Genomic DNA, 23305 nt, shown 5'->3' on the forward strand with positions numbered 1-23305 from the left:
CTTTTTTCATTTAGTTTGGTAGAGACAAAGAGTTTAAAAATTTATCAGCCTATTACATTTGATAGCTCAAACATGAAAAAATCTAATGAAAACAGCCAAAATAAACTTTTACTGAAACACTTTCGTCCTTAGATTGAGTACACCTATATCATTCATGAACTTAACATTAACAGTCAAATGTATTTTGAACCTGCCAGTATAGTAATAAGCCATTGTGTAAGTCAATGTGCAAATAGCTAGTTGCCTCTTTAATGATTGATTTATTGATGGTTGCTAAACATCCAGCGGCAATAACTTCATGCTTGTTTAGGACGAGAACAAATTGAAAATAATTCAAATATGTAGTTCCTTTAATAGAGGTCGTGAAGGATGCATGTCGGGAACATGTTGACATGAATATCAATTGCATGGTCATCTTTATAAATTTACTGTTTGCCAAAAAAAATGATTATTCGAAATACCGAGGATTTTCCCATCCAGGCATGATAGATTACCTTAGCCGTATTGGCCCAACTTTTTTGGAATTTTGGCTCCTAAATGCTCTTCAACGTGTTTGATTTTCTATCTATTTGGATCTGAGCGTCACTGATGATCATGAGTCTTATGTAGACGAAACGCGTGTCTGGCGTATTAAATTATAAGCCTGGTAACTTTGATAACTATATAGACTGACACTGGCAAATTATGGTATATTAGATGTGGACAGAAATTTTGCCTTGCAACAGGTCTTCTACGGACCCATCGTTAAAGTTGTTACAACGTGCAGAGCGTGGCACACTGTCTTCAGAAAACATCGGAATTAACGTCCCTACTCTGACCCGACGTGGATGTGTACTTGTACATCCCGCATGTCCAGAAGGACACACTTCGGGAAGAGTTATATAGCCAGACGAAAGAAGATCTATTGTTACCATATTTCTATTTCTATGAAAATAGCCAGTCAGACCCCATTTATAATAACAAATGATTCCTATAACGTGGAGTTTAGGTATAGATATTTTAAATTTCATACAATTTAGTCTTAGTACATGTATGGCATTTACAACCTGATATTTGTGGGAAAGCATATATTTTCGTTCATGTATCAATTCGTTGTTCACACTTACAAATCTTTAAAAAAAACATCTACAACAATTGTATGCATTTATTTCTTAAAACGAGGATTTTAAAACCTATTTTTTGCACTTTTGTTTATTTTATTTCCAACATTTACCGTTTAGTAAAAATAGATATTTCTTGAATGATCATCCATATCGCTTGTGTTCTAGTCACTTCTATTGTTACACATTGTAATTTACTTGGCCAATTCGAATAACTTCTATCCAGATTTATGACACTTTGATGTCCATGAATACTCTTAATGTATTTCCAGTTTTCACAATTTTGTGAAACTTTTAGCTTTCCTTCTGATAATATATCATCCGGTTGTTCTGGCAATCCAAATTTTATATATATTCCTGTAACTTGTTCGGGTTTATGAAATTTTATGGTGAATACGTCACCCTGCTTGGGGGAAATACCCCAGAAATATTCGTCCGTGAGGCCATACGGATTCTTCGGGAAATGTTTCTCGAATGTTTCAATCTTTGTTTCAATATCTGCTGGCGGATTGTCATTATAGAATCGTTTTTTAGAAGATTTCTTTTTTAATGTACCATCTTGCAAAAATTGTCTTTTACCTCTGAGTGATGATACAACACCAACATGTTGAAATAACGACGGTTTGTGTCTTATGTCTTTAAATTGTGTTTTTACGTGCTTAAGATATCCCAGCAAGTTGTCACCTGGTTGGTCGTTAAAAAACATTAACAGAAACTTTGCCAGAACTAATAATTCATCATTACGTACTAGTTTTCCAACGAATCCAAGATTACAGAAATCTAGACAAAACCATTTGATGCGTTTTTTATTCATCGTTGAAATAAAACTTTTTATTTTATAGAAATAATTTGGAATGGCTTGTATATCATCTTCCAACTGAATATAATATTCAGATATATTGTGGCTGTACATAAACATGTAAGCATAATCTATATTTTGCTTGCTTCTCCAAATAACTCGTTCGGTAGCATCGTTAAATGTACGATATAAACTGTTGAAGTCAGGATATATTTGTTCGTGGTAGTGAAATATATGTAAAAATCCTGAATCAAAATGCTTTTGGTATTTTTTCTTGAGATCGTTTGCTGTATATTCTACCCATGTTTGATTTTCGTCTGCCATATATAATGCAATCACGATTTCCAATCGTTCCTGCTCGCTTGTCAACATTATAAGGGATTCTAAAGTATTCTCCAAATAACTAATTCCTGGTCTTTGCATTGTCGGTATACCAATAGTAAGAAAACCTTAACAAAGATAAAAAAAAAAACACAGAAAATATAACATATAAAATCACAAAAGCAGATTGTATTTGTTTTGTAGTTATTGAAACACAACTGATGAGCTTTGTTTTGTTAAAAAAAAAACCTATCTTTTATGTCTCTTATTTAATTTGTTTGAGTTGGCATCTTGTCAAAATGATAGTTCTTTTCGAAACAAGAAGAACTCTGTAATTTGTGGGATCAAATAACCACCTACCATTGATTGGGAATTGTATACAGATATGAAATTTAATCATGAATAAATGCATTTAAACAAACTCTTACAATATTGCACGCACTATTAATATGCATTACTGTTAAGAAGAAATTGTATTGTACACAATAGGTTAAATCCCAAAATCGTTTTCACATATTAGAGGATTGAATACCCTTTTTTTATGTTTTTATTGATGTGTATACTGGGGAGATTTAGCTCAAACACTGCATAAAAGTTCGAGAGTTTGTGAGTGAGCAGCCCAGTTTACATCACTCCTAAAATATGAGAAAGTGTCCTATCTTCATCCACAAATATTATATGTTTTTCTTCTTCATCAATTAATACATGTGCATTTATGTAAGTAAATCACATTTGAAAGCCAGGGTGTATCAATACGTTTTGATATATGCTACATGTGTTTGGGTATGATAAACATGATATGATATACTGCAAAATACACATTTACTACCCGATACATTGATTATTGTATCAGATTTTCATCATATTTACGTAACTATATTGTAAAATATCCGTTGCTGGACACATGATTAAACCTCTTTTTGGCGTGTTCGTTGCGCTCAGTTCACAAAAAGTTTCATATGGTGACTCGCAGCGGACATTTAACAATATAAATAAGCAGACAACCTGATAATCGGTACATTGTATTTATCATTCGAGGGGTAAAAATGTGATAGCTTTCTCTACATACAACCCTCCTTAACATGCCTTTTTTTTTTTTTTTTTAATAAATGTATTGTTTCTGATATTTAACACGTTTTTCATTATATGAGTTATTTGTGTATATATATTAGTGGAATTTTCCTGAATAATTAGGATTATTTATTTTGTAATTCTCACCAGCATTGGAAGTCCGATAGCAAATGTCTTTTAAATGACTAAAATCCACGGTTTATAAGTTTGTGTGTGAATTTTTAAAGATCGTCTTATGTTATATCACATTTCTTTAGATTAAATAAGTGACAATAAATAATAAAACAAATGAAAAAATATTGAATTATAGTAAAGTTTAATGTTGAGCAACACAGGCAAACTTTGAGTATTTACATTCAAATGAATAATAATGAACAGTACTCACAAGAACAAAAATAGTATTAACCACTTGCAATGTTTTTAAATGGTTTTCATTCAAAGCATCTTTTAGTAATACATGTATTGTCAATAAATCAAACAAAAGTAAGAATTCCTCTCTTGGTATTTCGTTTTGGATAAATAGATATATAATTGATTAGAAAAGTAATACTTTTGTTTTCACATCGTTGAAGAAAATATCAATTCCCTTATTTATACTTTTGAAGACTTAATTTATTTAGTATTTTTCACATTTTGTCATACAGACCACTTTTTTGTTTTCTGTTTCTTTCCAAACTGATAAAATATAATGTCAGACAGTGTAAGGAGAAGGTACTTACTAGGTATATTTTCAGTTTGCTTAACTTGAAGTTTCTACCATATGAATTTAAAAATATGCAGAAATTATGGCAGAGGTTTCAAAGCAACACCACAAAAAAAAATTGTTAGTTTTATAAATAGTATTAGGGAAAAACTCAGTTGTGGACAACCACAATAAATTCTCGATTTTTCTCTTTCTTTATTTTAGTAAACGATTTAAGAATTTATGATATGTATAGATACAGTGGTAAATGTATGAATATTACGTTCAATGCGAGTTTTGTTCCTCTATTTCTTTTTTTCTTCCAGTGAATGTTTGAGTATCCGCACCGTTAATACCATCACATAATACTATCTTTTGCCTTAATCAAAATAATAATTCATTTCATTTCAAAATTGTTTTCATTCCCATGTGCTCACTTTAGAAACAGAGAATATCTATTTTGTATGACAGGTCAATGGGCATATATATTTTTTTAATTTTTTGTTTAATAGTAGCTCAAAACTAAGCACATTCTGTATGTATGTGCTTGTTGTTAAAAAAAGCTGACTATGCGATATGCGCTTTGCTCATTGTTGAAGACCGTACGGTGATCTATAGCTGTTTATTTATGTGTCAATTGGTCTCTTGTTGATAGTTGTCTCACTGGCAATGATACCGTATCTTTTGTAACTGTTCCGGACCATACGAGTATTTGGACCATACGCGTATGGTCATGACCATGTACGTATACACACAAAAGTTATACACGTAAGCTCTTTAATATTATTTAGTTAAAGTTCCATGTCTTCCCGATAATTATTGATTGATGTACTGTGGATTCATTATTGTTCGTGGAGTACCATTTTTTATTTTATTTCGTGGACATTGATTAACCATGAAATTCAATACAAATGAAGTACACACTTTTTACAGGCTTGTATGCAGACTGGTAAATTAAAACCTTGCAATCAAATATACACGATTGTAAGTTACACATGTCATTACGTTTTAATTTATTTTCACATTCAATCGTCTTTGTGACGCTGACCTCGGTTTATTATAAAGGTCGGTGAAGCATATGAAATGTAGATTATACTCAAACCGATGTAAGGAAACTTCACAGGGGAAATTAACTTCGTGTTCTGTATTTTGAACTCTTATAGTTCCCGATGTAAAGAAAATTCAAAAGAAAGTTAAACATCGTCTTCTTTATTTGTAATATTTCATGAACTCTATTAGTTCCCGGCTCAGTAGTAAATAAGTGTTTTGACTTACTAATTACTTAATATTTATAAATTTAAAGACTTTCAACTTGGTTATGAATGACATACTTCTTTGTTTAGTTAATTCAAATATTCGTTTAAACAAATTTAACCCTTATTAATATCGAATTAAAAAAAATGGCAAAAGATTTAATTAGCTTCTAGTAAAACGCTTTATAGATTATTAATTCAAAGCTTTCGTTAAGGGCATACGATACAGTTTTGAACCTGTATTTACAAGGTGATGAAAATTTGCATATAGGCTATTTTTTACCTCATTAAATCAAATATGTAATAAAAAATATAACATTATGTGCTACTTTTTGAGTAAAATGAGGTCGAAATTTTGTATATTTGCTCAAAATTCAGATTTGTGTCCGTATTTTCTATTTCGAAAGAAAGACATAACTTTTTTGTTTTAAAAGATAAACACAAAATGGTTTTTCTTAAATAATCGGTACTTTCTGTATTTTATAAGTATCATTAAAAATTATGCAATTTTGATTCCGAAATAACTCTATATTTATCAAATGTTCATGAATAGAGGTTACAAGGAAGTAATTATTTACATAGGCGACAATGGTAGCCTTATTTGGTCCTGCCTTTTCACTATCAAAGATCCATTAAAAAAATTTCGAATTCTGAATTATCAACACCTTTGGGTGTAATTGCAATGGTCAAACACATATGGTGCCGCAGCTTTTTTGATAGAAAAATGGCATTTTTTAAGGGTACTCAACGGTTCCGGAATTTTCGAAATAGTATGAATGAAGAACACCCCTTGCTTAATTTGGCACAGAAAATCTTGCTAGTCTTAGAGAGTTTTCTCTAAATTTCTCGCTATTTCTACACCAATGGCCAACACTCATTTCTCACTATTTCAATTTTAATTTCTAATTACCAAGGCAGCAGAAAATAAATTTACTTCTACCTATCATCTTGGATGTAAAATCTAGGTGGCGCCAGCGATCTATATTTACTTCCTTTTAACCTATAGGAGAACACGTCATTTTTTGCTGCATGTTTATCAAAATTTATAAACAAAATGCGCTGTTTACAGTTTTATAAAATTTGGGTCACATAATCTCCTTGCAAAATGAAACAAATTGCTGTTTTAAAAAATAGGGGTCCATGCACTCGTTTTCAAATTAAATCAGTTTGAATGATAAAAATCAGTCGAAAAATATATCTTTTCCCGATATGTCAGAGTTTGACGTCGCGAAAATAACATTTTACGTTAGCAACGTCATTACCTTCCCTGTAACTGTATCGTATGCCCTTAACAGAAATACGATAGTTATTTTTTAGCTTGTGTCATATTATTTTAAATAGACGTGTTATATACTGTAAATTAAATGTAAATATACGAATTTTCTTTAGTGTCTTAATATCGTAATATTACATATTCTCTTGTAATTTTGTACAGAATGGCTCTCTTTTTATTTTTATATATTTTTACACCTAATTATATTGTATTGTCATATATTATTAAAAGAGATAAAAATTGAATTGGAAAATTGGCATTGAATTACATAATTGAAATACTAGAAAATTCCTATAAAAAATTACTAAGATTGCCGTAAATGTTTTATAATTTATTTACATCTTTATCAAAAATTCCTATAAAAAATTACTAAGATTGCCGTAAATGTTTTATAATTTATTTACATCTTTATCAAAAATTCCAATGAAATATCAAGTTTTTGTAATTCAATCCTGAGGAAGTCGTAAAATTTAAAATTATCAATTAAATGCATGTTATAAATTAACATAATATGTAAAGCAAATCTTCAAAACAAATTATTTCTGATAACTCCTTCTAGGGCGTCCGTTTTATTTTTCATAGAAGCTTATCATTATCTTTAATAACTATTAATTTTATTAAACATAAACAAATTTTAAAATCTTATGTCATGCACATTTCCGAACATTTGATCGTGATTGATGTATATTTTACAGGCTCCACTCGAGTTAAAACATTGTTTATACATTTTACCAAGAACGATTTATACTGTGTATGTACCAAATTAACCTTATACTGACCTTGAAATGTGTTACGGTTTTTGTGTTGTTCGGATTATCTTATTGATGTTCACCAACCATCTCTTTACATTCACTTCAATCATATGAATAAAAGTAAACTGGACTTTTACTTACTTTTAGTTTTTCTAAAGTGACCGTAAATTAATGCGTCATCTCTGTTGACTTTGAGCTGGAATCCAACTGCAGTATCTGATTGTGTGTTAGCTGTATCCAAACGCTCTATTTTTGTTGCATTAGACTGTGATGTAAGAAAAAAGTTAGGAAACGGTTGTTTAAAATACTAGTAGGTTGTAATAAAATTGAGAACGGAAATGGGGAATAATGATGTCAAGCAAAACAACGATCCGGCAAAATAGCTGATCACAGCCGATGGCCGCCAATGGGCCTTCAACACAGTGAGAAAACCCTAATGAGGTGGTCCTACTGCCCAGCCACCCCCCCCCCCCCCCCCCCCCCCCAAAATGTGTACCATTTCAGTGAAAATGGACGTCGCACTAAACTCCAAAATCATACAAATGAACTAAAATTAAAAAAAAAAACAATATGCAAGACTGACAAATGCCAGAGGCTCCTGATTTAGGACGGGCGCAAAAATGTGACGGGGTTAAACATGTTTTGTCCGATTCCCCCCCCCCCCCCCCCTTTTATACCTATAGCTAAATGTACAATAAAGAAACACACACACTACGCCCAGTAAAACTCAGTTTAAAGAGGTCAGAGTCCGATGTGAAAATAACTTAGTGTCCTTTATATTTTGCTGTTCGGTGTGATCCAAAGCTCCGTGTTGAACGTCGTACCTTGACCTATAATGGTTAACTTTAATAAATTGTTACTTAGATGGAGAGTTGTCTCATTGGCACTCACACCACATCTTCCTATATCTATAAGATTAAGAATTCGCAGTTGAAATTGACTAAGAGATCCCGCGTCATCGTTTCGCTTAGACGTTAAGCACGTTATTGCGTCAATACCGTGTAATCAACCAGTCCGCACTAATAAACAGTTTTTCTATAAAATCATAACTGTTAAGTTATATAAAATTTATATCCATAGACTAGTCAGGTAAGTACTATTCCGAAAAATACTACAAATTGTTTTATCATATTTAACAGTAGTATAAAATATGGACAACATATTGACAAAACGTCAAAAATATGCGTGTCAGACGTAACAGACTATACACATAATAACCTTAGCAGGGGTGTTTGTGTTCTTCAAAACAGTGGTATATCCGCGAAAATTCGAATGAATTATATGCTTTATATATAGAGTATTACAATATTACTGAATATGCGTTCCTGTAACGACCAACGCTATATTTTGGCAAAAACAAATAGTTTTTCTTATGGTCAGATTTAGGAAAACGTTAAGCTATCAAAATTCATAGGTTAAAAAATATAAGATTATATGATATTTCGTTTGTGTAAATTATGCTCATAAAAGTATATAGATAGACCAAATCAAAATCGAATTTTTGCAGCACTCACACATGGCCAACTATTGTCCTCAGTGTAAGCCAGTACGAGTTATCGCGCATGATTTTGATTTCATATCCGTCTGATCAGTCTTTTCTACTGTTATATCTACTTTACGTGAGTCTGCATTTATGTATGCCGTCATACGACAAAATTATTTTTATGTCTACCTGTGCGAATTTCAAACGCGCAATTTTACACCAGTAATGAAAACCTTCTTTCATTTATGGGTAGACTTTACATAGATAAATTCAGCCGTATAAGAAAAGCAAAATGAGAATGTTAAATTTGATGTATGCCTTTTTGTGCTACTTTGTTACATTTGTTGTTTATGTAGTGATATTAAGATGATAACACAATATTGACTGTTGTACCCCTATTTTTGACATTTTTACTCTTTGAGTATGTTTGTTTTGTTCATGCATCGTTGACAATGTAATGGAATTTGATGCGACTGTCATACAAGTGAGAGGTTTAGCTAGCTATAAAACCAGGTTCAATCCACCATTTTCTACATTAGAAAATGCCTGTACCAAGTCAGGAATATGACAGTTGTTATCCATTCGTTTGATGTGTTTGGACTTTTGATTTTGCCTTTTGATTTTTGATTTTCCTTTTTGAATTTTCCTCGGAGTTCAGTATTTTTGTGTTTTTACTTTTTTCTGTGTGTGATATCTTATCAAGACAACATGCTGAGTTTGTAAAGACAATGTTGACACTCGTAAATAATTTGACTACCCTAAGTAAACAATATTATAAATATATGACACTGTAGCATGCTAGGTTCCGCGGCATGAATACGAGTTGTATAAAGATTATAAACTGACTTTATTTCCCGAAAGATATACAATTCGATTATACCGAATATCAAACCATGCAATACAAAATAAAAAGTAGAAAAAGGACAAATATGAGATCATGATTACCAAACATATATATATATATCTTTCGACGTAAACCCGAATATGAGACAGCGTAGAATTTGAATACTAGTATACATACACAAACACAAACTCATTGCAACATTTTGCTTTTTTATTTAAAGAATAAATTCAGTCTTTACTAAAAGAATAAATTCAGTCTCAGTTACCTCCCAGAATTGTTTGTTTATTAATATTTGCTCTAACTTTTCAGCCATGATTTCTGAGAGAAAAATTGGCCTCCAACACTAAATGCTTAATAGTACGTTTGCCCGCGACGATGCAGTTTTAATAGTACTTTTGCCCGCGACGATGCAGTTTGTTTATAAATCACAATGGAAAACACGCTACAGTACATCAACGTATTGTCCTTTAAATAGCTTTAATTTTGCTATGTGAAAAAAAAGACAAATGTCGTATTAATAATGAATAAGTATAAATGTACAGCTAAATTTTCAGATTTCTTTAAAAATGTCTTCAGTTACGACAAACTGTTTAACGATTTGAAAAGCAGCGTCTTCTAAGTAAAATAAGATTGCAGATTTTGGCACTTCTATCACATTCACTGGCTACCTATAAAACAATAGACAATTTTTCAAATTGGATTGTTTTTTTAAAGTTTGGATGTTCCGAAGTGACAAAGTTTTTCTATAAAAGATCAGTTTGCAGGTGATCTTAGAATGGACACTATATCAATACATATTTCTCAGTTTCAACAATATTTATACACGCTTCACATGTTCGTTGATGGATGGAAAGGTCTCTCACTTACAATAATGATATAGTCTTAGATTACTTTTTTTTAATATAAATATAAGCCAATCGAAGCACATACTAATGAATTTATATACTGATATTCTCAAATTTTCCTAAAACCGTAAAGAAAGTCCCACAGAAAAAGTGTTTACAATAATGTTCCGAGTATAATATATAAAAAAAGGGGGAGGGGGTACCTACCCGGAAAATAATATTACTGATATGTATAGGAAAGTTTAAACCACGGATTTGACTGAACTTGACAGTGTTATCTGAAATTCACAACAGGTGATCAAATGAATGATGAAATTTGTGAACTTCACACGGATATCTTTAGAAAACATGCTAATCGAAACAACAGGGGTCGCAGGCATCTGTTTGCATGTATAATACTAAGTTTTAACGATTCCAACTATCTCATTCATTCGATAAATAAATAAATGAAAAATTATGCAAATAAAAGTAAACTTTACCTTAACAGAACAATAATTATAATAAGTTTCCTTTTTAATACAAATTTTACATAAATGTTCAAGTATAAAATTAAATATATTTCCCGATAGAAACTTCTGAAAGGAGAGAGACAAATTAAAATTAATTTTATTTTGTTCTATGCGATTTATTTTTCTCAGTAACAGTTAAAATGATAAAAGGAGAATGTACATCAAACAAGCAATAGACTAGTATACATCACATGTACATAGTACAGCGATTCATATTGCCAACCAAAAGCAGTGAAAAGGTATAAAATTGATGAAAGAAAATTTGACGTTTAAAGATTTCATTCCAAATCAATACAAAAGATCTTCTGAAAGTGTTACTGCATCTGAAAAATTTAAGATAATGACACTTTTCCTGTTTCATCAAAACTTAATTATTGGTCTTTTTAGAACATGAAAATAATATATATAAAATATGTATCCATTACTTCTATGTAAATCAGATGAGCATGTTTAAGTATCAAAATTGTTTAGTTACGGTCGCCTAACTTATTTAAGGTGGTACCTAACAATACAGGGAGATAACTCTGTAAAATCACCAAAACGTTTTAATTACGTTGTGTTGTTAAGGGAATATTAAGCTTTTCAATGATCAAAATAAGTGTTTGTCAAACTGCTATATAACCAGTGTAATTTTTCTGATTAAACGATTGGTTCAAATTTAAAAAAAAATATATATTTTTGTCAAAGGGTCAAAGTAAATACTTTGTCAAATTTTTATGAAAATTAAACGAGCCAAATTAATTTTAGTTAAGGTGTTGGGTACCACCTTAAAAAAAACTTTTAAAAAGATATGTAAGAAAATTGCAAAAAAAAAAAAAAAAAATCATTTTAGATGGGATTTCAATTTTTTTAATACGCTTCACGAAAAACATCCAAAAGTCTGAGTTAATGTAGTAGTGAATGATTTTATATTATCAAAAATAAAGAAAACTGACGGCTGGACAAAAATATTCTTTTAAATTAAAAGTTACACTTCTTTTACTTTATTTACTAAATTTTTAAATTCATGATATAAAACATTGTATTAAATGTATAAATATTTTATGTGCAAATAGATTAAACTTTGTTTTGTGACTTGTGATCGAGCGATTTACTTGGTAGGACCATGGAAGTACTACATCAATATAATACTTCCATGGACTTAGAATTTTTCTCGCAATTTTCAAACAATGACAATAACTCCAGTTTTGGATAAAAAAGGCCCCGATTCATTAAATTTTCTAAAATATCAAATATATATCATTGGAAAGATTATAAAGCAAAGAATATATATTTATGCCAATGAATTTATTTCTAAAAATAGTGAAAGATGTAATCATATATGAAAACTCCTTTGCAAACGTTTTTGATTTTTAATTGTATGAAGTAATAGGGAATGAACCACTTTTTAAAAAATGAAAATGGCCGTAACTTCTGCTATCCCGATTCAATTATAAAATATGTCATTAGAAAGCTAAGAAAATGTATTTTCTAATGTGATGCCAATGAAAAAGGTATTTATTTTTGTTTACTGTCAGCTAACCAAAATTCAATATTTCCTTTAATAATCTATAGTAAATTTATCGATATCGATTGCGATCAAATTTAGCGCATGCGCACTGCGGGTGCTGATAATAGTTGCGTATGCCTCATATAAATATACAACGGTTTCTGGCAAATGCCTTGCAAGATGTCCAATGTTGGATTTCGCCTCTTTTTACAAATAAACTGTCATTTGCGACGTCATTTATTGAAATTTCAGATTTGTTGCATGCTAAATAGTGCTTTTCCGTAATTGTACTTGAACTCTAGATAACAGCTACATATATTTTGATAATTTGCGTAGACAAAATGACTTCGGTTTGAAAGAAATGAAATGTCTTGCAAGTTTGTCCACTGGACGATTTTCATACGTTTTCAACGTTGTCGATTCGGGACGCTATTTATATATGGTGAACCATCTGAATATATTTCCTCAGATAGAATTTTCTTGATAGTCAAATAATATCAACAAGACCATAAAGTATTAAAAAAAATCCGATGACTGGGGTTGTTCGTTTAGATGAGGTTCTTAAGTTTTGAAAAGGTTGTGTATTACGATAGATAAAAAATCATCTTTTTTTCAAATTTTCCAATTTGGGAAGCGTAAAACTGCGATTTTTTTTTCTCTACAACAAGATTCATATGTATAGAAAACTTGAAAGGGAAAATAAAATTGTGCCTGACGCGTGGCTATATACCTCTCCTTATCAGTTATCATACAAAGCTTATAAACATATGAGATGAATGAATATATAACTAACTTTTTTTTCTGACAATCCTTTCATTTCTTAATTTAATCGTACCGTTTTTAAAGAAAGTAAAGTGAATTTTATGACAAGACCCTTCTAACTTGTAATTCCTGTCAAACTTTTTCAATTAAAGCAAAATATATATCTTCTTTCTTTTCGGATTTAATTTGGAAACGTTTTATGTCAATTGGTCTTTAGGCCACACCAATTTATTTTCTTGTTCTACGGATTTTTGGACTCCAAAATTTGGGGCGAGCGAGCGATTTGAAAATTTTAATAAAAAATATTTAATTTGCAAATTTTTTAGGCGAAGCTTGAAAAGTAAAGGCGAGCGATTATAATTTTTTTTTATAAACATAAAATAGGAGGTTTTGACAATATTAAAACTTGATTTATCACTTGTACTTCTTTAATTTCTGAAGTATTTTTTCCCTGTTCACTTAGAAATGATTAAGTCTGGTCTATTTTTGTGTGACTGACAATGAGACAATTCTCCATTTAAGTCATAATCATAATTACTGCTGAACGACAGGCCCCTGAATCAATCAGGACAGGTGCATAAACAAGCAGCGTCTATGGATAGTTTTGTTTCGCCAGCATACAATATAATTGCAGGTTGAAGGCAAATCCTTCAGAATATCTTTGTACTTTATTTTTTGATAGGGAATATAAGTAAGGGGGAAAGAAACCATTTTTTTGTTCTTTACAGGTATTTCCGCTGTTATAAATTTATATCGGAGCACTCCTACTTTGGATAAATAGGTTTCATGCTGAAACAAATATTCTCACAGATATTTACACAGTGTGGTGGTATGCTTTTATGTTTAAAATCGTTATATACAGGTTAGACTGTGATTTAAAAAACAAATGTTGATGTTGTTTTTATAATATTTACCAAAAAAAAAATCGGGAAAAGGACATGATTACATTTCCGCATGCGGGAAGCGGGACTATAAAAAAAATAAAAAAAATTCTGTTTTGAAAAAAATAGGTGCGGGCGGGTCCGTCGAACATGAATCAAATTGGTGTTGCCTTAGTAGAGAGTTGTCTCATTGGTACAATGTACTCATCATACCGTATATATCTTATAATTTCATATAGACTTATGCATTACATAATTACGATATATTTTGTTGTTTGTTGCTTACGTTACTTTCAGTAGGAATATTTCATGCATATTCAGTAGAACCAAACATTAAGAAATATCCATATTGATGTGCAAAACAAAAATACCAAGCGAAATAAAAACATATTCCCGCAATAATCATTAATCGCCGTAAAACGTAAACATTTACGTTACCATTTGAGATATCGTGCGTAACGTCTTAACAAACCAAGGGAACCCAAAAGGTGTTTATAAACAGAGAGTAAAACGTAGCGTCAGATCCTTGTGGGCTAAATATGAAACAATAATCTATGATATAATCAGATTGTATTTGACTGATTTATATAAAATAAAAATGAGTTTTGAAAAAGTACAATGCTGAAATCAAACGTCACATAGAATTATTAGTGGTGTTATACAGAGATTCAAGATTTTGCCTTATTAACTTTTATTGTATGACATTTCGACTTACCAATAGCATATTCTGGTATAGTTTGTAATAATTTCTATCTTGAAAAACTGAAACAAAAACAATATCATCAGATATAGGATATTATCGAACTTAAAAGTTATAAAGTAAATGTTAAAATGACTAATTTTAGCCTTTTTCAAAAAGTAAGTCTGAAATCAAGTATAGGACAAAAGTTTAAATAGCATGTTTAGCCTGTTATGTAATTTCTATATAAGTCTAAGATTTAATTAGATTGTAACAGTTAATAGTATTTTACAGTTGACACGAATTTGAAGTTTAACTAATTTGTTTAACATAGAAACCAATGATTTTTCTAAAAAGGTTATCAATGAAAATAACGGTAAAAAAAAAATCCCAATTAATAGCATTTCTTGTTTAACTTGAATGTCCTTGTCAAATGTTCTATAATTATTGTCATAAATTAAAACAATAAAAAATTAGAAGTTTTTTCGATATCATAGTACTACATGTATACCTTGACCTATAATGGTTTACTTTTATAAATTGTTACTTGTATGGAGAGTTGTCTCATGACAATCATACAACATCTTCTTATATCTATATATGATATGATAAACTATATGTTTCTGACCTCTATTTGACTTTTTAGGGGGTTCAATAAATTCACTTACCTTTGGTTGAATTAACAGTCAAATGCATGTAGGTGAAAATAACCGTAATCTGCAGCATTAGCAATATAACAGCTCCTTTAATCACTTTTTGACCGTAAGAATAACAATAATTTCGCTTTGAACATTTCATTCTCAATTATTATGCAGTAGACATCCACAATATTACGATTCCAGCCCAACATAGGGAATACAGTTAATTTATTTTAGTATCATGGTACAGCGATTTTCATATCGACTGGGTTGATAAATATTTCATTCAAAGCAGATCATATTCATATCATGACAAATGATTCACTTTCGTAATTAATTTTTTTAAAGTTCACGGTCAATATCACAGGTAAGTTACATAATTCATTAGTCGAATAAAACTGTGACCGGGAGACTGGCTACTACTACTAGTAATCTACTAGCTCGGCGATGAAAACGAGAGGCTACAAGGCTGGTTGAAGGCTAACGATAGACTAGTCACTTGCCTGAGAATACCCACTTTAACTCCACTGGTAGAATTAGATACACCTCCTATGCAGTAGTTAACAGTAAAATGCTTTCAGGGTAGAATATACATGTAGTTTAAAAAATGGAGGAAGTTGTCAGTACGACTGCCTGACTCATTGTAGTAAAAACTTCAGAAAACATATTTAGTTACAAAAATTGCTTGATGACAATCTCATAATACAAAAGAGGTTATCGAACGTCAATTACATTGTAAATTATATAATAAGAATTTAAAGATTAACAAAAGAATGTAACAAAGATATGTCGCTTAAGTATTAGGCTGAATAAGCGCTAATTGAAATGATAAAAGAATTATTTGATTATCAGAACTATATTTAAAGCTGTGATGTTATTATCTATTATTTATCAAAATTATCATCTAGACAAACTGTCCCGCAAGCTTAAGGCTGTATATGTCGAACACGAGAACAAAATGGAACTTGTCCTCAATACATTGAGCGTATACTTTGCACAAAATGTAATACCACCAATCACGAAAATAGGTCTAAAATATTTCCTTCAATTTGACAGTAACATTTTAAATTAGGTAATTAATCCTACATTTAATAGCAAGAAAACATTTCTGGGTCATACACATATATCTTGGATATTTCAAAACACCATTATTATTTTTATTTGGGGTTTCTATAGAATATTTTGAAAACTTGAGTACACAGGTTAAATAAGGGGGGGAGGGGCATTTGATTGGTCAACTTCCAGATATACTTATTTTCGTATATGCAAATCAAAATGTCATTTGAATTTTTTTCTTTAGTACTGGCAGAATAAAACTTCACTCATGCCAAGTATTTCTTTACTTGAAACAAAGATAAATTCTGCAAAAGTTTTTGAAAAGTGCAATTTAACAAAGACTAATAGGGAAAATCAATCAATTATTGTAATATTACACCTAAAGCCCCGGTCACAACAATTGTACGATTTTTTTGTCGTGGAAGATCTATAAAATAGTTGTGCAAAATGTCAAAAACATATTTCAGCTACGACATGTTCACGAAAGATAAAAAAGGATTGTAATTGTACTGTCGTGGGTCTGTCGCAAGTCGTTCGTGCAACAGTCGTATAATAATCGTAAGTTGTTTTGGGCTATTTTTCAGGTTTTTACTTCATGGAATGCGCGTGTTACTGTCGTGTCACTGTCGTGCCACTATCGTACGCCTGTCGCACAGCAGTCGTGGGTCACTTGCGCGTTTGCATCCGACCTACATTTGTACTTGTGTATGAAGAAGGCCCGATTTATTGCGTGTCATTTTCCATTTGTTTTCAATATTGTTCATTGTCAATATAAGTTCGGTCCAAGTAAACGACGTTTTTTTTCGTTTTCGTTTAAATTATAATTGTTTAGCGATTTTTAAACAAGGATGATTTAAGGATGCCCCCGAAAAGAAAATTTACAAAAGAAACGTGATAGCAGTAAACGTGGATGATGTTGACCAGACGGATGACCCACTACCACAAGCTGGAACATATTAAGATTCTGAATCTACTGGAGACGTCAGGGACGAAAATATATGGGGCACGGCGAATGTACAACTGTCGTTCGACAGACAATAAATGTTGTGCGAGTAAGTTGTATCGTACGAAATTTGGTATTCGTGAGACAATCGTGCAACTTTATTACGAGTGTCTTGCGATAGTCGTGAGATTGTCGTACGACAGTCGTACGATTGTTAACTCATTACATTTACTGCTTGATAAAAGAATTAGGTATTGACAATTCACTTGGAAACTCAACATATACCCTCACGACACTTACCAAAGAGGAAATCCTGGATAATCATAGGTCTGTTCTATGTTCCTTTGGAATTTCAACCAAAGATGAAGAACTGGATCTTCCATCACTGTATTGGATACCTAAACTACCTAAGTGTCCATACAAACAACGGTATATTGCTGGGTCTTCCAAGTTCTCCACGAAACCTCTTTCTAAATTATGAAACTATGAAGTCCAACAAAATACTGGGCATAACATTTTTGAATTTCTGAAACGAAGATAGATTTGGAAATTAGTATGGCGTTCATTATTTAACATCTATTTTATCAGCAATCAAAGACGGGCTTCAAAATTATTGTGAAACTGCCTATTCTAAAGGTGGCGTGAATCAGATGTGGACTTAAAAATTCCAAGAGTACATACAATCTCACTCCCTTTCATCTGGTTACAGTATTAAAACATTTGACTTTTCTACTCTTTACACAAGTATTCCACATTCCAAACTAAAAGACAAATTGAAAGAGTTGGATGCTTGATTTCTTGATTGAGAACATATTTGTAACGTTCGAAGGACGTGTTTTTCAACAGACTGTCGGTATTCCAATGGGAACAAACTGTGCCACTCTTCTTGAAGACTTGTTTCTTTATTATTATGAGGCTGACTTCATGCAGGAACTTCTTAGGAAGAAAGACAAATAGTTAGCAATATCCTTTTACTCTACTTTCTGCTATATAGATGATGTTCTGTCACTAAATCATTCAAAATTTGATGACTGTGTGGAACGCATCTATCCCATCGAACTTGAGATAAAGGATACTACTGATACCGCTAAGTCGGACTCATATCTTGACTTGCATCTAGAAATTGACAATGAGGGTCGGTTGAAAACAAAACTTTACGACAAAAGAGATGATTTCAGATTTCCTATTGTGAATTTTCCATTTCTAAGTAGCAACATTCCAGCAGCACCTGCATACGGGATATATATCTCCCAATTGATACGATATTCCTGTGCTTGCATTTCCTATCATGATTTTCTTAATAGAGGGTTGCTGCTCACAAGGAAGCTATTATACCAACAGTTCCAAATGGTGAAGTTGAAATCATTCCTTCGTAAATTTTACGGACGCCATCACGAGTTGGTTGACCGTTATGGAATAACCGTTTCACAAATGATATCGGATATGCTCCTTACGTCGTAACTACAATCTCCTTCCCTTTCATGAATGTGACCTACCGATTTAGACCATTCACCGGATTTGTTATCACATAAGCAACACGACGGGTGCCACATGTGGAGCCGGATCTGCCTACCCTTCCGAAGCACCTGAGATCACCCCTAGATTTTGGTGGGGTTCGTGTTGTTTATTCTTTAGTTTTCTATGTTGTGTCATGTGTACTATTGTTTGTTTGTCTTTTTCATTTTTAGCCATGGCGTTGTCAGTTTATTTTATTTTGAGTTTGACTGTCCCTTTGGTATTTTTCGTCCCTCTTTTAAATATTAAAATGGTTTATGTTGGTACCCACAACAATGTGTTTATCGCACGACAGTCGCACTGCTGTGTTAAAACAATCTCACGACAGCCACAAGACAGTGACACGACAAAAAAATCGTAGAGCAAAAAAGGTGCATGTACAATTTTCGTCCCAAGACACACGACAGCGCCACGATGCTCAGAATATCGTGCGACCGTCGTACGACGATCACAGATGACCAACGATTTGACAAAATTTCATGTCGTAGCGCTGCATAGATGTGCCGTGGGTTCGTTGTAACCATGGCTTAAAAGATCGACTACAGGTATAACATATGAAAAACGACTAGTCTTTAATGAAGGCGAAGATAGTCTTTAATTTTTAATAGTGTTCCGAAATAAAGGAGGAATAAAGCTAGTTAAGTAATATTGTAAATCTAGGTTTGTGATTATATATGTCTGTAAATAGCACATATTTGCTACTGTTTTCCAGCAAAGAATATATATGTCTTGTGGTTTTCTGTTTTATCAATGACATTTAAAGGTATTTTCAAATGTCAGTCCAGTCTGTCGTGGCCACATTTCACCAATTCCGATGTTGTATAATTCATCCTTATTTAGTTTTATCTTATTCATCGACCTAAGAATATTTGGTAATTGGACAAGAAGCTCTAAAATCCTCGTAGACACCTTTCAGAATACCGTTATTAGTATTCAAATAAACTCATCATATATACGCCAGACGCGCGTTTCGTCTACAAAAGACTTATCAGTGACGCTCGAATTAAAAAATGTTTGAAAGGCCAAATAAAGTACGAAGTTGAAGCACATTGAGGACCAAAATTGCTGAAACTTTTGCCAGACACAGCTAAGGTAATCTATTCCCGAGGTAGAAAAGCCTTAGTTTTTCAAAAATTCAAAGTTTTGTTAACAGTTAATTTATAATTATGAATTCGAACATATCAATGATAACTCAAGTCAACACAGAAGTGCCGACTACTGGGCTGGTGCTACCCTCGGGGAAATAAATCTCTACCAGCAGTGGCATCGACCCAGTAGTTGCAAATAAATTCATCCTAAGATTGAGCCAAAATTTAAACATCTGCAGTGAACGTTTCACTGTAAAGGGAGTATGTCTTAGCTCAAAATACACCATAACAGTATTGGGACTGCTCCACTCTGAGTCATTTTTTACAATTACAGAAATGGACTTCGATTTCGTCTGCTTTCAAAAATCCCAAGAGTCTTCACAGTCATAATTTAAAACACTACCAACGTAAATATAAGAAAGTGCCAAGAGAGTTAAATACGTTCAGTTGACAGTTGCTGCAATTAAAAAGGAGTGTAAACATTTTTTTTGTTCAGCAGGTTTCTTTTGTGCATTTGTTAATTTAAGTTTACTCACAAATACTTATAACACAAAAGAATTTATAATTAAGAATCGGTACATGTTAATAAAATTACGTTGACGGACAAATATTTGATTTGCAATAATTGTCCGTAGTAGTCTAGAAATTAATTTGGTACAATATCGACCTTTTCTTTTGAAGTTTAAGTTTACTAACACGTAATTGTTACTTTTAACACAAAAACGCTTTATAAGGAATGAATCGTTATAATAATTTATGTTAATAAAATTTCTTTAACGAACATAAATTGCAAATCAAAAGATTTCGATAAGATATACTATTTTACAACCCATCATGCAGGACTTGAACAGCAAGTCCTACTACTCAATAAACATAGATGAAACAACAGACATTGCTGTTATCAAGCAGATACCACTCACGGCAAGATTCATCACACCAACATGGGACTCAAGACAACTTTCCTACAACTCATTGATTTACCAGACGATTGAGCAGATACGATCATGACAGCACACAGTATTTTCCTTATAACTCCCCAACTAGAACAAGCTCATTTATTTTGGTTCTGATGGGGCAATCAGGGGTAATATTTGTTGATCTAAAAATAAAATTAAAGACTCTATTAAATCTGAAAACAAATATAAATATATATTTAACATAAAATTTTATAATTTCAATATACAAAGATGTGTTATAAGTGCCAATGAGACAACTCTCCATCATTAATGTATACATATTTTGAAATTATATAAATAATGTCTTCCAGGTTGTTACCAGTTGAAAGCAGTCAACCATAGTTGGTCAATATACAATGCAATGCACACAGACTAGTCAAGCCAGTACCAACATCCAGTACCTGACGAAGGCAAAAGACATCATGATGCAGCTTTTCTTCTTCCACCAGAATTCAGCTGTCCAAAAACATGTTGTAAAAGAGATAGAGGTATACTCCTTTAAATTTCATTAAATGTTAAATTATAAACTGATACATGTATATCAGGTTTAACAATAATAAATATTTTTCATTTTATTTGTCAAATAAAGTTAAGTATTTGTGTTACAAAATGTATCCATCATATCAATGAAATTAATTTTCTTTAACCATTACAGACCATCCTTGGTGACAAAGTTGTAAAACTTAAGGACATTTGTTACACCAGATGCATCTAACACCTCCACTCAGTAGAGGCAGTCAAGCGTTTCCACACAACATTCATTTCCACACTCGCTATTAAGATATTTATATATCTATTACCTTAGCTGTATTTGGCAAAACTTTTATGAATTTTGGTCCTCAATGCTCTTCGTACTTTATTTGGCCTTTTAAACTTTTTTGGATTCGAGCGTCACTGATGAGTCTTTTGTAGACGAAACGCGCGTCTGGCGTATATACAAAATTTAGTCCTGGTATCTATGATGAGTTTATTTCTTATATCTATTGACAAATATAATGCTTACCCATGTTAAAATGAGCATAGACCATGGCATGAAAGAATTATTTCTTAACTGAAATTGAGAATTGAAATGGGAAATGTGTCAGAGACAAAAACCCGACCAACGAGCAGAAAACAATCGAAGGCCACCAACGCGTCTTCAATACAGCGAGAAAATCACGCACCAAAAGGCGTGCTTCAGCTGGCCCTAAACAAAAATGTATACTAGTTCATTGATAAGGGACGTCATACTAAACCCCGAACTATATACAATAAACTAGAATAAGAAATAACACAAGACTAACAAAGGCCAGTGGCTCCTGACTTTGGATAGGCGCAATAATGCGGCGGGTTAAACGTGTTTGTTTTTTTTTATCTCAACTCGCCTCTATATACCTCTAGCCAGTTTAGAAAAAAAATAAACACACAACAATACGCTTAGTAACACTCAGTTTAAAAGAAGTCCGAGTCCGATGTCAGAATACGTAACAAAAGAATCTAAACAAACTTGATGACAATGTTACATAAATTAAGGGGGTTCGCGGGTCTAAATCATTTATATAGGATTTCTCTATATTTTTCTATAAATGAACTTTATCTTATAGTTATTCGAAAAATAAAATAAAAAAATGGGGTCACCGTTCATTTGCGCTCACAATCTGCCTTCGAAAGAAGCATAAAAGTGGTTTTTGTCTGTTGAACTAATAGGAGAAATAAAGGTAATATCGAAATAAAAAAAGAAATTTATTACAGAAATCGCTCAAATTTTACAATAATTTTGTTTTAAGTACAGCATATATCAAAATTATATTAAAAAATATAGGTCACCGATGAGTTAAAAGAGATATTTCAATGTTAAAGCCAAAAAATGGCATTATTCCACCAAAGGGAGATAATTTGGAACTTTGTCTATGATGTTTACATTTTAAAAGTCATCTGGGGCCAACAAGAGTTTATTTTGTTGAATGTTTTTTGTACCATATGATAAAGTAACAACTACAAAAGGTAATAAATAAAACTGGTAATGAAAAACAAATGTTTAATTTTTTTTCTGAAATTTTTATACCCTCGAGCCTCCTTAACAAGGACTACTAGCAGTTACTGACATGCCAGAAGCTCCAACCCTCAATTAAACTGATTGAAAGATTGAGTCTTCGTCCTATGGATATCAAGCACACTTCATCTCGTTAGGGGTTTAGTATCATACCACCATATAGTATATGTAAAGAACATAACCCGTATCATGCCAACAACTGGATTTAGAATAAATGTGTTTATTTCCGATGTAAAGATCCTATAAGTGAATCAATACTAAAGCCAAAATATTACATGACCTGACAACAGTATCGTAACTATATCCCTTCTTTAAAGTCTGTTTAAAAGTTTTT

General features: G+C 31.9%; 1 protein-coding gene across 1 annotated transcript; it reads right to left on the bottom strand.

Moving 5' to 3' along the window:
- Positions 1 to 1130: 1130 nt before the first annotated feature.
- LOC139481380 (alpha-1,6-mannosyl-glycoprotein 4-beta-N-acetylglucosaminyltransferase-like) lies at positions 1131 to 16024 on the bottom strand. The gene is made up of 4 exons (XM_071264691.1): positions 15412 to 16024; positions 14780 to 14826; positions 7393 to 7516; positions 1131 to 2348 (listed from the first exon to the last, which is right to left on the bottom strand). Exons 1-4 carry the CDS (start codon positions 15539 to 15541, stop codon positions 1210 to 1212), a joined length of 1440 nt encoding a protein of 479 aa, XP_071120792.1. The 5' UTR covers positions 15542 to 16024; the 3' UTR covers positions 1131 to 1209.
- Between the last annotated feature and the right edge of the window lie 7281 nt (positions 16025 to 23305).

The sequence above is a fragment of the Mytilus edulis genome, chromosome 7, assembly GCF_963676685.1.
Source record: "Mytilus edulis chromosome 7, xbMytEdul2.2, whole genome shotgun sequence".
Lineage (NCBI taxonomy): Eukaryota > Metazoa > Mollusca > Bivalvia > Mytilida > Mytilidae > Mytilus > Mytilus edulis.